The 15,940-nt window shown below is 50.3% G+C and overlaps 2 protein-coding genes across 12 annotated transcripts; both read right to left on the reverse strand.

The window, feature by feature from the left end:
• Nucleotides 1-322: 322 nt before the first annotated feature.
• On the reverse strand, nucleotides 323-7,130 carry LOC133268577 (dimethylaniline monooxygenase [N-oxide-forming] 4-like). Of its 10 annotated transcripts, none has more exons than XM_061451888.1 (9): nucleotides 6,880-7,120; nucleotides 5,547-5,716; nucleotides 5,053-5,241; nucleotides 4,522-4,684; nucleotides 3,973-4,118; nucleotides 3,436-3,635; nucleotides 2,904-3,256; nucleotides 2,510-2,579; nucleotides 323-1,186 (listed from the first exon to the last, which is right to left on the reverse strand). In XM_061451888.1, the coding sequence occupies exons 2-9, from the start codon at nucleotides 5,703-5,705 to the stop codon at nucleotides 799-801; spliced, it is 1,668 nt and encodes a 555-aa protein (XP_061307872.1). In that variant the 5' UTR covers nucleotides 5,706-5,716; nucleotides 6,880-7,120; the 3' UTR covers nucleotides 323-798. The 10 variants fall into 10 exon arrangements, with proteins under 10 accessions (XP_061307872.1, XP_061307870.1, XP_061307871.1 ...); XM_061451886.1 differs by having other exon boundaries at nucleotides 5,547-5,793; XM_061451887.1 differs by having other exon boundaries at nucleotides 5,547-5,816.
• Nucleotides 7,131-7,427: 297 nt separating this feature from the next.
• Nucleotides 7,428-15,293, reverse strand: FMO1 (flavin containing dimethylaniline monoxygenase 1). Of its 2 annotated transcripts, none has more exons than XM_061451897.1 (9): nucleotides 15,110-15,293; nucleotides 13,557-13,717; nucleotides 13,217-13,454; nucleotides 12,970-13,132; nucleotides 12,114-12,256; nucleotides 11,588-11,787; nucleotides 10,684-11,039; nucleotides 9,687-9,759; nucleotides 7,428-8,426 (listed from the first exon to the last, which is right to left on the reverse strand). In XM_061451897.1, exons 2-9 carry the CDS (start codon nucleotides 13,619-13,621, stop codon nucleotides 8,084-8,086), a joined length of 1,581 nt encoding a protein of 526 aa, XP_061307881.1. In that variant the 5' UTR covers nucleotides 13,622-13,717; nucleotides 15,110-15,293; the 3' UTR covers nucleotides 7,428-8,083. The 2 variants fall into 2 exon arrangements, with proteins under 2 accessions (XP_061307881.1, XP_061307880.1); XM_061451896.1 differs by having other exon boundaries at nucleotides 13,217-13,405; nucleotides 15,110-15,292.
• Between the last annotated feature and the right edge of the window lie 647 nt (nucleotides 15,294-15,940).

A 15,940-nucleotide genomic window follows, 5' to 3' on the forward strand; every position in this document is an offset into this window, starting at 1 on the left:
GCCCGCGTGGGGACCGGTAGCCGCCCCGGGGGGCACGGGCGGGGACAGCCTCTCCCGGAGGGAAGCCCGGATGCAAGTACACAGCGCCCGTCCTTGGGTTTGCACAAAATCCCCCGATGAAGGCACCAGCGGGTGCAGCGGCAGGCTCTGCCTTCTCCCTGTGGGCTTCAGGGTTCCCTGGCAATGGTGGGCCCGCTTGACCATCTGGATTTGTCACTGTGTATACAATTTTTAGTATGGGGCTGTGCCCTCTGCAATGACATGGGGCACTGGGTCCACCTGACCCCTCCACTGATAATAAACCATTAATAAAACCACTAGAGAAGACCAAATCCATGAGGTTTAGTTGTGACTACGAACTTTACCTCCCAAAGATATGCATCAGACACATAAAAAGACACATACAAAGATCTCTACATCTAATGTTTCAGAAAAATCTCAAGGTGTTGTGGATTTTGATGAAATTTCATAGAGGAAGCTCTGGATGAGGAAGGAGGAGGGAATACTGGCAACATGAACATCAGCATGTCCCAAAATGCCTCTTCCCAAAAGCCCTCTGGAGATCCACCCTGGTGCTGATGCAATGTGGGCACAGATTGCGGCACGTTTAGGGTAAATGCTCTGCATGGCCCTTGGTGGGTGTGAGACACTGTGAGCAGGAGGCCAGGCAACAGGCAGCACCGGCATCTGAGCTCCTGCCAACACTGGGTCAGCTCCAGCCACACTGACAGCACCCAGCAGCAGCACAGCTTAGCACCATCCACAGCTCACCCAGGACCAGGTCACACTAGGTTTCATCTACGGCTGGGGACCTGCCTGGGGGCTCCAGCCCAGCCGAGGGTACTTAGAAAAGAGGAAACCTGCCATGAGAGCCACTGGCAGGACTAGGAGGTACATCCAGTGGCAGCTGGAGGAGCTGTTGGAGCAGTCATCCACCACCCGAGTTCTCAAGGGCTTCAGCGTCCGCTGCCATTGAGTCAGGATGGCGTCTCTGGCCCCTCTCCACTTCCCCTGTCCCACCAGTCGGTACTGGTAGGGTGAGCAGGGGCCGAAGAAGATGGCCAGGGCCAGCCGGGGGTCCGTCAGGAGCAGCTTCAGCACGCTGGGCTTTATGCCAGCACATGAAGCAATTTCATCGATGTAGCTGATAAAACTCATCTTCAAGTTCTTCCTTTCAGATGGATTACTTCAATTGGACATAAAACAGACAAAATCAAATAGCATCATCCCATCTCAGTTCCCAGTTCCATGGAAAGCAAAAGCTCTGGACTCAGACACTGACCGAGCCCTGGTGTTCAGAGCTGAGCTCACTTAGCCCCAAATAAACCTAAAGGCACTGAAAGAGCCTCTGTGGGGTAGGTCCTCAGTAGTTACCTGGAGCAGGGAATAAGCAGAAGCTCGCTCTTTCTCTGCAACCTAATTGTGGTCTCAAAAAACTGTTCTCACATGATACTGGCATCATTGTAATGCCACAAATGCCCATGCTATGTCCTTCACCAAGGTCCACAGGTGTGTATTTGGCCAATCTTGAGAGGCAGAGGAGTAGACATTCACAGGTAAGACTGACAAGGGGACTGGGAGAATCTGGGAGATGCAGAAAGCTTCCCATGCTGGGAGGGACATCCAGGATTTTTCTGCTTGAGGCCTCATCTCCCTTGCAGGAGGGAGGATATGTACTGAATCTACTTCAGCAAATCTGGGACAGCCTCGACATTGGCTCTGTTGCACCTCTTGTACTTCTGTGTAACAGCATTGCATCTGCAATCGCCAGGGCTCCTGGTGACAATCTCCATGCCTCTGTTTTCTCCCAGATTTTCATCAGTGTCCTATGAGCCAGCTCTGCCTTGCTGGCAAACCTAACCCAGCCTGCACCCCACCTGGCCTGAGGGCCCTTCCTTGCTCCTGAAAGCTGCTACAAGGCAGCATGTCTACCATCACCTTTCCCACAACCTCACGCACGTCTCCACCTCCTGTAAAATCCATGTGCCAACAGGGCAGGATGGTAGCTTACATGTGTACACGATGGATGAACAAGTTCCAGCCTTGTCTAATACTCTTCTCGACCTGTCAAAAACTGCCACCAAAGTGTCCTCCACCCGCATAGCCTGACTGTAATGGGGTTTCTAGATAGGGCTTAGCGCTGACCCCAGTGCTCACTGCTGGCTGGATTTGGGAGGGAGAAGCCACGAGATGGCACCCTTGGTCTGGAGGAAACCAAATCTCCATCTTGACGATGAGAGTAAGTACATGGCTTGGAGACCTAGCGGAGGGATCTGTAGGTCCTGGGTCTTGCCATAAGCTGCTCCAGAGCACTGTGCCCTTGGTCATCCATAAAGGAACCACAAAAGTATTTCCCTACTTCGCTATGAGTGGTGAGGGAATAAATGCATCCAAGAAGTGCTGGGTGACCCAGGGGTGTCCTTCACATAACTGCATTGGGTTCCCTCTTTCCTTGGGTTAACCCTGGCACATGGTGCCATTGCACTCCAAGTGCAGGAGTATCACACACCTTTCGACTGGAGGCTTCTCCTTTAAAACATCAGCCATCATCTTGCTGGTGGGAGGGAGCTTGTTCCAGCCTGAGAAGAATAGAGAAACCAAAACCTACAGCAGCACTTAAAGCTAAAAAGTTCACCCCCCTTGTATGTTCCCAGCCCCTTTACTGAGTGTTCAGTCTCAGTAACTGACTTGATGGTTACAGCAGTGTGTGTGGAGCGGCAGAAATGTGGGGATGCACTTGGGGGGGGCAGACACTACAGTGCTACTAGTGCCCATGGCTACCATGGCTACCATGGGCACTGTGACAGGAGCCAAAATATGCCCTAGGCTCAGAGAGAGAAGGTCAAGCTGCCCCAAGCCTCCCACCCTAGAAGATTATCACATCCTTTCACCCTGTCTCCTACCTGCAAAGATCCCTGTCACCCAGCGAGCCTGCATTTCTGCTCCCACCATCACAGAACCGGTCAGCTGGACTAAGCCAATGATGGCCAGTGTTGGCTTTTCCAGCTGGGGAGGAAAGATGCGTTTATAGAGGGAACGGTTATCATCGAAGAGGCTGCGAACTGACTCTTCAAGGAAAGAAAATGGGAAGATGTAGCCTGTGGCAAACAGCACCACGTCAATGTTTTCTTCAGTTGTCCCATCTTCAAAAACAGCAGACCTTTCCGTGAACTCCTTCACGTTTGACTTCAACACAATGGTCCCAGAGAGGAGGCAAAACGGCAGCTCTTCATTGACAATTACCTTAAAGTTGGAGCTTGCAGGTGGAAAAGAGGACAGCAGTGTTAGCATCTGGGAGGGACGTGAAACATCTTTTGTGGCCACGGTTCCCCTCCAATGGTTTGCTATTCCACAAATACCCCCTGAACTTCAAAATTGAGCATTTCACACCATTAAACCCCTCAGACTAACCAACAAAATAGTTAGAAAAAACACCTTTTGGTGGAAGCCAAGCCATAGTTTGCATGGTTAAACCATGAATTGAACTTCCGAAACCTGATCCTCCTCATGAGTGCTGATGGGAGAAGCCAGTCAAGAAAGTGGTTGAAGCGGGTGGTGCTGATCATGTCTAAGGGGAAGCCTTGGTCTGAGAGCCGGCTGACTACCCATGTGCTGCTCCTGACGCTGAGGAACACCTGGAGGAAAAGGCAGCTCTCAGCCTCCTGCCCAGACATCTCGTTGCCACTTTTGCCTTGAATGGCAAATCCCACCTCCTGCACTTGGGAGCCAAGAGGGTTATCCCAAGGGCAAAGGACAGCATCTGGATGAACCGAACAGCTCGTGGTGGCTTCTGCAAAGTCCCAGCATCTGCTGAATGGCCACTGCTCAGGTGGCCCAGACTCTCCAGGAATTGCAGAGCTTCTTCAATTGCCCTCAGTTTGAAGTGCTGTTTTTTGCTGGCGGTGGGAAAAGCTTCCTGCGTGTACCCTGAGCCACCAGCTCTTGTGGCTGAGCACCGTTGTAGAACTGTACCTTTGCAGCCACGTGGCTCAGTTCCACAGAGAGATCACCACCAGTGTTGCCAATGCCAACCACAAGGACCCTCTTTCCCCGGAAAGCCTCCGCATCTTTGTATTCCCGGCTGTGGAGGTACTGCCCTTTGAAGCGAGTGTCGATACCTAGGCAGAAAGCAGGGAGCATCTCCTACTGCCAGATACATTGGCTTGCCTCACTCAACTTCATTCCTAGACCCTCTGCAACTCCTGACCCTCCACCACCCACCTCTGCTTGCAGCTGAGAAGCTGTAGAGATCTCAGCTCCCAGAGTGATGCCACCCTCCTGCACAGTCCTGCTTTGCAAATTCTCATATAGGAGCCTAGCTGCAGCTTTATGAGGTGTTTTTCCCAATCCCGGGAATGCTCCCCACCATTTCTATGGGGTGAGGGTCCCACCTGCCCCAACATGGAGGCTTCATGGAGCAGGCAGGCTTGCAGAGGAAAATGCAGCCAAGGGACCCATGGGTGCTGCATGAAACCCCGGGGGAGAAGCCCCAGCCCCCCTTCCTGCTGAGGCAGGACTTACCTGGGAAAGAAGCCAGTGGTAAGTAGGGCTCCTGGAAATGGCCAGTGCAAACCATGACGGCATCAAAGATGTGCGACTTCTGGATACCATTGGTCTCAGTGACCACCTCCCACTGGCCTGAGGTGGCGAAATCCGGGCACTTCCTCACACTGAGAACTGTTGTCTTGCACCAAAGCCCAACAAAACAGCAGTCAGGTACTGCACTGCGTTTCACAAAGGACCATCCTGCAAAGGGTGGGGCTGGCAAGGGCAGGCTGGGTCCCTGGGGAGCTGCATATCACCTCTGAAGCTGTTAAATCCCATGCTGCACCTTTCCCCTGGTGATGGCATTGAGGGGGAGATTAACCAGGCAGCCCATGTTGGAGCAGCCTAATTTAAAACTTGGAGCCAAAAAGGCTGTGTTCAGGATGCAAAAGGGACATGGTCCTCAAGGGATCACATCTGGCATTGTATTATCCCACCTGGGTGATGCCCTGGTAACTCCTGCCACTGGTGGCTCTACTGCCCCTGACGTTTGGGGTCCCCGCTCACCTTGAAGTGTATGTGCCGCAGGAGGTCAAAGTGCCGGGCATACATCCGAAAGTACTCCATGAGGAGACTGTGGGGTAGGTAACTGGGAAAATATTCTGGGCAGGGAAAGTCACTGAAGCAGGACATCTCCTTGGAGGTGTTGGTAATGACTGACTGGTACACACTGACTCTTCTGCTGTCCATGGAGCTCTGTGTGAAGCCAGCAGTGCCATTTGCAGGTGTATGGGGGAGGAGTTTCTCCCCCCAAAGTACCCGAGTATTTTTCCTGCTTGTATTTGGGTACAAGGAATAAACCAGGATTAGTGCCTGGTGACCATGCCTTCCACTCCCTCCATCTCCTGCTCCACCTTGGAGTCATGTGGAGCCCTGTGCCTGGGACAGGGACATTCCGCAAGGGCATGGCCACCTTTTTCTCTTTGCTGCAAAGCAAAGGGGATCCAAGGGAAGGGATAAACCCAGGGACAATCCTCCCCCTTCTGGCAGAGCCCACTGACCGTGTAGCGCCAGAGCCCCCCGATGTCCTCACTCCTCTCGAAGCAGGTGGGCTCCAGCCCCTCATCCAGGCAGCATTTGACAGAGGCCAACCCGCTGACCCCGGCCCCGATAATGGCCACACTCCGCACCATGCTGTCCTGCAGCAGGCAATAGGCCATCGTGCAAGCGACTGGAAATAACTCAGAGATTAGCAGAAACACCAGTCCTTTCTTCCTATCCCAGCAAAACATCCCTGGTCTTCTCTGGCTGAGGGTGTCCACAGAGGACAACTGTCTTTGTAGAAAGCCATCGCCATTTCTTAGCTTAATCATTATGGATGGTCACTGCTCATTACCCTTCCTGCTGTGCTAAGCTTGCACTGAAGGCCCAGCAATTCCCCTCCTGCAGGTGGGGGAAAAGGACTTTTAAACATCACTGTGCTGCTGCTTCTACTTATTCTGTTTCCTGGAACAAACCAGGGCACACAAAGACAGGGAAAGGGCTTGCAGCTATCTGCTTCTGTCTGCACAAAATTATCCTCCTGAAACTTTTTCAGGGAACAATCCACCTAAGCTGGCTCATTTTCATGCTTTGCTTTTTTAACTTCCCATTAAAGGACTTCTTCTCAAAAACAAAAAGTTTGTGGTTTTTTGGTTTGGCTTTTTTTTAAGTGATGCCTGCCTGAGCAGGAGCACAGCTCAGTGATTCAGAAGTTAGACAGCACTGTGAAAATGTGGCTGGGATTACAGAATATACAAAAGATAAGAAACCCAGGAAACGCAGGGTATAAATGGAAGGAACTCAAAGCTCGGGTAACTGTGTAAACTGAGCTGTACCGAACTTCACTGGAAAGCAAGAAAACTGGGAAGAAAATGACCCCACATTAACTTTGATTAGATAACAAACATTCCTGCTGCAGACTCTGAAGAAAGAGTTATTTATAACTTTTTCCGTATCCGTTTTGTGTCAACAAGAACGTTAGTGTAAACAGGAACTGGAAGAAACTGCAGAAAGCCAGGGAAAAATGAGGGGGGAGCAAAAAAATCCCTCTGCATCTAAAAGCCTAGCCTGAGCAGCCCCTTGATCTGCAGAAACAGGGCAGGATGTGCCACCCCCCATTTCTGGAGCCTCCCTCGGCTTTGGCAAAAGGCAGCAACATGGCCGGGATACTAAAGTCACCCCCCTTTTCCAGCGCTGCCTACAAACAGCTTTGCTCTGATAGGTCCCCACAACACCACCATCTCCCCCCACCAGCAGCAAGGCGAAGCCAGTGGCGAATAACAAAACCCCACGGCGCTGGATGCCCACTTTTAAAACCTACAAAACCCAGCCACAAAGAAGTGAGGAGCAAACCTTGCAGGGCAGTGCTGTGCCTTCACTGCTCGAACTTTGCTTCAAGTTTCTCTCACGGCAGATTCGAAGGAAAGGCTGAAGTTCGAGCACCTCGCTGCACCTCTTGCACCACTGACCTTTACACTCACATTCCGCTTCTCTGCTGTGCTTAAATACACTGACAGAAAGTTCACAACGTCTCTGTGGCAGTGCCTGGTAGAAACATGGACTGTAATTACAAAGAGGCTGTGCTTGCAAGAACTTGCACGCTGCAGCTCACTGCTGCCCCAACAGCAGCCTGGGGTTGTCCTGATTCATCCCCCATGTGCTGCTTGTGCAGGACAGGGGCTCACTTGGCATCCCTGGGAAATCAGAAAAACACATTCTCTTTGACCCCAGGCAAGCAGATGGCATGGATGGGTGACATAGTGCGAAGTGCAGCCTAATTCTGGTTGGTCAGTGAAAGTTCCTGCGGACCCAAGCTTGTGGGTTGCCCACAGCACCTGCTGGCATGGCCCCAGCCCAGGCATGGGGACCCCCAGCTCTTCCAGTGCACGCTGAATGATGAGGCTACAGTCAATGAGGTTCTATTGATTGAAATACTCTCTGCATACAAAACGAAGTCCCAGGATTGTCCTGAAGGTGCTGGGCAGCACAGGGAAGCAGAGCTGGAAGTGGTCAGCCCTACAGAATATCAGCCTTGGTCTCAGGGGTGACAAATCACCACAGCCAGGGCTCTTTTGCTGAAAGTTGCACTGATTCAACCCAAACTGGGATTTTTCAGTAATAGGATTTAAGGTTGGAGGAAGGGACAACCTGACCTGCAGACCCAGCCCAGAAACCCCCTTGCTGGACTAAAGACCCCAACTTCCAGGTGATTTGGGGCAGGGCTAGGCACCTGTGCTCCTTTCCATCTAACACCCAAAGCTGTTTTCAGTAGTCTTGTCCTCACTGCATCCAGGCCAGCATGGTGCAGGCACATCCATACTCTGCTCACCACAGCAGGTGGGAGAGCAGCAGAGGGGCAGAGGCTGCTAGCCCCAGGTAATCAGGTCTGCAAAGCTGTGGCTGGGAGAGAGTTGGAACAGAGAGAGGTTTTGTGCTGCTGGTTGAAATATTTAATTTGTTGTGATCTGCTGAAATTCCTTTCCCCTTGTCCCATGGCACACTGTGGGGCCGTGCAACCTGAAATAACATCCCCAGGGACAAGACAAGACCCTAAAATCTACTGGAAACAAAGCAACAGGGCAGCCATGAGCAGGAGGAACCCCACCACCATCAGGAGAGAAGGGAAGGGGTTGGAGATGCCAGTAGGGACTCGTGTTCTTGTGGGCTTCAGGGTCCGGTCCCACTGGGTGAGGATGGCCTGGCGTGCCCCCTCCCAGCGCCCGGGGCCCTTCAGCCGGTACTGGTATGGGGTGCAGGGGCCAAAGAAAACGGTGAGGGCCAGCTGGGGGTCTCTGCAGAGCAGCTCCATCATGCTGGGCTTCACACCAATGAAGGAGGCAAGCTTGTCCATGTAGACCAGGCAATCGGTTTTGAGGACTTCGTCAAAGGACAGACCAAACCTTAATGAATGGGAGAAGAAAAAGAGGTGGGAGAAGAATTTGTGTCAACAGGGCTGAGGGGAACTGAAGGTCAAATCCTCTGCACAACCACTGATAATGCATCTGAACACAAGTTGGCTCCTCTTAGAAAAAGAATGGGTGCACATGCACCCTGGGTCTGTCTGGGCCTAAATCATATAGTGATATAGCATGTGTAAAGTGATGCTGGATCAGGTACACACCTTTCTCACGTGCATTAGCTGGTCTTTCATTTCATCACACACAAGTTGTATCTGGCCTCCCCTTCATTTTGGTGGACCTCTTGTAAAAGACTTTGTCAAACCAGTTGGTTTGGGGTTGTTGTTTTGGTTTTGGGTTGTTTATTTTTTTTGGTGGTTTTTGTTTATTGGTTAGTTTTTTGGTTTTGTTTTTTTTTAAACCCTGGCTTTCCCTTTGCTCTCTGCAGAAAAGTCACGTGCAGCATTAGAAAGGCAGCACCCTTGTACTCTTTAGTTTCTCTCACATTCTTTTCCACAAGTATTTAAAAAAATGCAGGGTAAATAGGAGAATTGCTTCCAGTTTTCCTTCTCTGCAGAATTCACAGCTTCATGTCCCACCTTCAGTGGGAAAAGAGCCATGTGTGTTTAGCTTTGTACAGTACAGCTATCATTCTGTGCAATTCTGTATTTTACTCTTCTATACCTTTTCTGTTGTAGCTATCCAGGTGAACTATGGATTGACATATCACCCATTTTCCTAGTTTTATCTCATTCATTTACCTCTGTTTCTTAGCCTTTTATTTGACCCTTTGCCTGCCCATGAACTACATGCCAGTGTGCGTAGTTCACAGTGAGTCATCTCTCCATGCTGAGAGGTGAGGCAATTGTATGTACACCTCAGGTTGGAGGGTTTTTTTTCCCAGCTGAATTACTTTGCATTTATTACCATTAATTTCTCTGGCATTTTACCTTGCAGTCCCTGGGGAACCTGGCACACTTCCCCAACTCCCAAGCAAGTTTTAGTTTTGACTACTCTGAATTCATTTTTTCCTGAATTCATTTTCCTGAATTCATTTTCAACAAGCAGAATATCTGTCAAATCAAAGCTTATGTTGGGTGAGTGCAAGTAAAAGGGGTGGCTGGATCTGGGCATCTCTGCCTTGTCTCTGCTATATGTGTGGGGAGCAGCCACAGAGCGTGAGCCTGCATGTTGCTGCCCCCCAGACTCCAGGGGCTTGTCAATCCACTGCAAAAAGCTTTGTGGCTCTACTGAATGGCTTACCATTGTACTTGGTTTTTGCTCTTCTCATATACTTCCTTCTCCATGACAGACTGAGGAGGCAACTGACACAAGCCTAGAGGAGAGAGGAGAGCATCCTGCAGAGTTTAACTCCTGGGGGGACTTGTGCACTCATTCAGAGATACAAAACATGGAACCCCTTCCAAGGGAGGCAGGAAAGCCTCGTTGCTCAGATTTTGCTCAGCAGTGGCAATTCTGCCAGAAGCCAGCCCTCCACAGTGGTACAAATTCACCTGCACTTTTTCCTCTTCTTACAGATTTGTGCTGTCATAGCACAGGCCAACGATGTGGGGTGAGATGGGCCATGCAAATCACAGAGTCTATCATCCCAAAGAGAAACCTCAGAGCTTCCTCTGGCTCTGTGGAGGAGCCTTAATGCAGCCCTACACACAAGCCTAGTAGGAAATTATTTTTGTAAAACAACAAAACAACCCCCAGTGGTATTTTTCTTCGTACACCCATAATTACAAATAATTCCTTTTTTGTGCGGCAAAGGGACTCTTCCTCTCTGGTAGCCACTGTGGACAAACAACCCTGTCCTTTACAGAGAAAAAAATTCTGCCAGAGTGGACCCACCACAGTATCTTAAAGACAACTCTTATTTATGCATCCAGGTTTACATATCCATCTCTGTGCTCTGACTTCTGAGATATTTTATGGAAAAAATACTATCTTCAACAACATAGTTTAGACTGTGGTTTGCAGACTCAGGTGCAGGACTGCACATCAGCTGGGTCACAGTGAGGAACGGAGCGCACACTCTTGGCTGGCAGCAGGCAGGTACAAAGCATTAGCTTAGAAACATCAACTTAACTGGCAAGAAAAAAGTGATTTAAGGGATGTGTCATGAACTTGCATGTAGCTTGGACCAAGCATACACCATGTTGCTATAGCTTAGCTGAAGTGAAATAACTTGGAAAGTCTGAGCTCTGGAAATGCTCCCTTGTCCACACTGAAGAGCTCACATTAGTTCTCCTACCTTTGAAGACACGGGTCACCCAGCGTGCTTGCATCTCTGTCACAGGCATGATGGCTCCAAGTGGCTTGATCAGCCCAAGGATGGCCAGAGTGGGCCTCTGCAGGCAGGTTGGGAACACATATTCGTAGAGGGATGCGTGTTTGTTTTCCACCTTGACGACTGCTTCGTCTAGGAATGGGAAGGAGACATTGTAGCCTGTGCAGAAGACGACGATATCAATGGGCTCCTCCTCAGGACAGTTGTGGAAAACAACTGTGTTGTCCTTGAACTCCTTCACACTTGGCTTGATGGTGATCCTCCCTGTCAGGATGTAGCTTGGAAGGTCGTCATTGATCACAGGCTCACGCACCAGGCGTCTGTGGAGAGCAGAGGGGCTCAGAGCATTGGAGACCATGAACAAGCCCTGCTGGTGCCCCTGCTCCTCATCCCCTCGGCCCTCCAGCCCCACAACCTCTCAGTATCGTTTGCTCAGAGCAGACAGCCCTGCCCCTCCCTTCTCCAAACACTGACATATTTCACCCTTGCATGAGTGTCACCCTGTCCCACAGCCTGAGTGACTCATGGACATCTCCTGCCTTCTTCCTCTCTTCACTCCATTACCCTTCAAACCGTCTCTTTACAGAGCTGATCCATGCTTTAAGCCTCCTCTTCTTTTCCCAGGGAGCCTCACAAGGAAAACTCCTCTGGTCCTTCCTGGACTTTTCCAGTGTGCTCCATCTCCTAAGGGGACACACCTAAGGGGGCTACAGCTTGTCTGCCCCTGCTAGGCTATAAACTCCCCACTGGAGACCACCCTAGTCTGGGTGTTGATTGCTGCATTGGTTGATGTTGATTGCTGGAGATCTCCCCGACCCACATCACAAGCCCTGTGACACCACACGGGATGGGAGACACCAAGAAGTACCTCTTCTCTGGTTGAAGGCCATAGTTTTCATGCTTGAACCGCTGGTTCACCTTGTAGTTAATCAAGCCCCATGAAAGGGGTCCGGGGAGGTTGTTTCTGATCAGGCTCATAAGGCGAGTGTTAAAAACCATGTCCCATGGGTAGCCATGGTCAAACACACGACTGAGCACCCAGGCACCTTGGCTGGTGCAAATGGTCACCTGGGAGAGAGCGGAGAATCAACAAGTTGGGTGATGAATTTGACTTTATAAAGCAAACAAAGGGTTAAAGCACAAACAGCTTTGCAATCAAAAAAGCAGCAACAGCATCTTTAAGAACTCTCGGCAGCTGGTGATGGAGGTTAAACAAGAGAGAAGAAAACAACCAGCTTGCTTTAAGGATTTTGATCAAGAAATACAGATCCAGAAATACTGTTTGGACACTACACAGGGTAAACCCAGCTTTCTCTCCCTGCAGTGATGGCAAACTCAGCTATTGCCTCCAGCATCACCCTCCCGGAACTCCTGAGGTGGCTGGGTGGTTGTACCTTTGTGGCTACACGACTGGCCTCCACTGCAATATCCACTCCTGAATTGCCCATGCCGACCACGAGGACGCGCTTTCCCTGAAACACATCAGGGTGCTTGTACTGTTGGCTGTGAAAGTACTGGCCTTGAAACCTCTCGATGCCTTGGGAAAAAGAAACAAAGCTTTTAACTACACAAGCTTTGTAGGTTTGGTTAGGAGACCTGGCATAGAAATAATTCAGACGGCAAGAACAAGGAAGTGCAATCCCTGGCCAATGGGGATTTGGGAAGATACAGCGCCCCCATCTCACACACATAGAACTGGCGCTTCCTCTCTAAAATGAGGTCTCATGCACCCACGCACTCCAGTGAGCAGTGACACGTGCGCTGGATGGGACTTTAAAGACGGTTTATGTGAAAGAGCTGTGCTGGTGCAGTCTCAGGATTCAGCCTTTACAAGACGGAGATACAAAGATTCAGAAAAGCCAGTAACCTCTTCCATTCTGTGAACAGCTTCAGAAGCACTTGACAATGCTGATGACAAAGCAACCCTTTCTATCCTGACAGCTGGCTAGGTTCATCACTGCAGTGCTTAGTACATCTCTGTCAAAAATGATGGAGCTTCACTGAGAGGACCTTGTCCCATCTCACATACTGTGCAAACAGTTTCTTCATGCCAAATCATCCTATCTTAAAGATTTATTCGTGCCAGTGCCTGCAGAGACAAAGCTGCTGAAGCACAGGAAGTATTGCTGTTCACGCCAGGAGGTCTGAAAAGCAGAAGCAAGTAAAGGAAGCATTTTCCCCAAGGAACATCTAACCCTTTTACCCCCCAGCCCGTAGAAGCAGGTAACCACAGGCAACCAAGTACTGTACCAGGAAAACAGTGCAGGGGGAGGGATGGCTCATAGAAATTGCCACTGCAAACCATAACGGCATTGAAGATATGTGATGTCTTCTTTCCGTCCACCTCTGTGACCACATCCCACTGTCCTGTGGTAGCAAAGTCTGGGCATTTCTGGATGCTGACAACGGTGGTCTGAAATATGGAAGTGAAGCAGTGTTCTCACTAGCAGCCAGCATGTGTGGGAAGCAGGACAGTGACAGGGCACCCACCACTCACCTCAAATTTGATGTGCTTCCGGAGGCCAAAGCGCTCAGCATAGCGCCGGAGGTAGTCCAGTAGCCTGGCATTGGGTAGGAACACTGGGAAGTCCTCAGGGTAGGGGAAGTCGGAGAATGCTGACATCTCCTTTGAGGTGTTGCTGATGACTGATGGGTACAGGCTTGGCCGGCCAGCCTCGATGTGCTCCTGGCATGGTACCCCGGGGTGCAGCAGGGAGAGTTCAGCACCCAGCAAGCTTTTGCACCCCTTCCCCACTCACTGGAGCCCAGCTCAACCCGCTCCCCAGCCTGCAAAGCTGCAGCTCCTGCCAGAAGCAGAACAGGCGCTGCTGACTCACCGTATAGCGCCAGAGCCCCCCGATGTCCTGGCTCCGCTCGAAGCAGGTGGGCTCCAGCCCCTCATCCAGGCAGCACTTAGTGGCAGTCAGCCCACTGACACCCGCGCCCACCACCGCCACTCTCATCCCTGCTGTCTTTGCTGGGATCCCAGGGACTTAACCTGGGAGAAACCCCACAGACAGTCACCACTCTCTCAGGGAGCAGCTGCTGACATACCCTCTATAGGGGAATTTCTCTACATGCCACCCCCAAAACTTCATTCCCTCTACCAGCATTCTGGGGTCTTCATTTACAAGTTTAAATCTTAATTTTCTCATTTTCTTCCTAATTTTTATTTTATTTTATTTTAATAAATTCATCCACTTTTACAGTGCACTCACCAAGCTGCTTCCAAAACCCTGCAGCAGTGCTGGAAACTCTCTTTGAAGGTATGTAGTCAAGCCACAGGTCACTGCCAATATTTATTTACAAGCTGTGTTTAAACTATGCCTCCTTAGCAGTCTTGCAAATATTTGTATTTTATCTTTGGAGACCTGCCCCTGCCTTTCTCAGACAAGAAAACAAAATGCACACCAGGACTACTGAGTTTCTGCCCCCCTGACTGAGTCCTGTCCTCTATCCCCAGGGAAGATGTTACTGTCTTTGACGTGGCTAAGGAGGCAGGTGAAGGGCTATGGGTATAGCAGAGCTTGGATTTAGGGCTGTTTTTTTGTCTGCCTCCCAAAGTCAGCCCACTGGGGATGTCAGGGCTGCAAATAGTTTTAAAAGACAGCAGCCCATGGCTTGATACCTAGCCCCATGAGGGTCACAGGGTAGAGATGATGGTAGACCCAAAGCCCTCTTGATACTGCTGGGCAGTGAAACAAGGGATGATGGCCAGGCAGCTCAGGCTGGACATTGCCAGAGCAAGGACCACCACTCATCAGTCTTTGCTGCAGCAGTCCCTGGTTTAACCCCAGCACCATCAGGTAGCACTGTGCTTGGCTGAGTTAGTTATTAACCTGGTGCACTGTGACAGCACTACAGCTTGCTGGCACCAGCTCTTTTGCCCCAGGAAGCAGTTTCAGCTTCTGCCAGACACAGACGATGGCGTATCCATCAGAAAAAACAAAAAGTCCTCAATAGAAAAATGGGGTAGGACACTATTTTCTAAACCCCACTAAATTCCCCATGAAGAATTTCAATTTTCAGTAGGAAGGCAGCACCTAATGAATACTCCGCTTTCCAAGGCTGGAATGAAAACCGGACTTTTTCCTTTTTCAGTGAAGAAAGTGATAGAACAAGCTGCTCATTGCTAACTATTTTGTGGGAGGGTTTTTTGCATAGTGTGAGTTAACTTTTATCACAGACATCTCCCAGCTATGTATGCTATTTAATTCCCTACCCTTCTGCAGAGAAGATAGAAATAACAATTAGGAAACACCATCTCAGCTGCCCCATGCCTGTTTCTGCCACACTGTCTCTGCAATTATGTGTAGCAGTGAACCTCAGAGCCTCAAGATGTGGGGCAAGGAGGGATGGAAAGGCTTTGCAGCCACCCAGGAACACTTACCTCCTAGCCTTGGCTGCCTGTGCTCTGTCTTGCCACTGCTGCAGGGAGAGTCCCCTCTCGCTCCCAGTTTATAGGTGAGACACAGCTCTTTGGCAGAAGCAGGGCAGAGCAAGCAGCTCCCCTCGCACAGGCACGGTCACCCCACTCACACAGCGGTTGCACAACCAGAGTTTGCAGTGGGAGGAGTGGCTGTGCAATTCTGCTGTTGTGCAGAGTGAGCCGGATGGCCTGGCTGATGATCACTGAAGGGGGATATCATGTGGGGAGGAGAGACCAAAGTGGTCCAAACGTGTTCTGCAGTCATGCAAGAAGTATCTGTGTGCAGGAGTGACTCCAGCTGTGGGATGTTTTCACTTGCTTCATGGCTGCCTTTCCAGAAGGAGACAAAGCAGTTAATGGACAGCAGGTTTTTGGCAGGAATTTGCCCCTAGAGCATTCTTCAAAAGAAAGCAGAAAAGCGGTCATTGCTCCCGGGCACGAAGGCTGCATTGCACCCTCAGCCACAGGTATTGCTGCTGGGTGTGGGCAGGAGGCTCCCCATGCAGACTGGAAGAGCATGAAATGGCCACAAACACTAGTGTACCAAGGTCCTAAGCACAAAGAAAGTGGAAATGTTAATTGAAATATCAGTGGAGGACATAGTACCCATCCAGGTATCTCCCAGGGGTAAATGATCATGGAAATGAAGGAGACAAGGGTGGCATTGGACAGGGCTTTGTTCCCAGCTACTCAATATACTTAGGAGTGACTGGTGAGAAAGTATGAAATCTCTGCAAATGAATACAGCTGGACACAGATGCCATGGAGAAACAGTTGATAGAGGACTGGATC

This window comes from Pezoporus flaviventris, unplaced genomic scaffold (genome assembly GCF_033815535.1).
Source record: "Pezoporus flaviventris isolate CSIRO_AGI_PZ_B2104156 unplaced genomic scaffold, CSIRO_AGI_Pfla_v1 ptg000013l, whole genome shotgun sequence".
Lineage (NCBI taxonomy): Eukaryota > Metazoa > Chordata > Aves > Psittaciformes > Psittacidae > Pezoporus > Pezoporus flaviventris.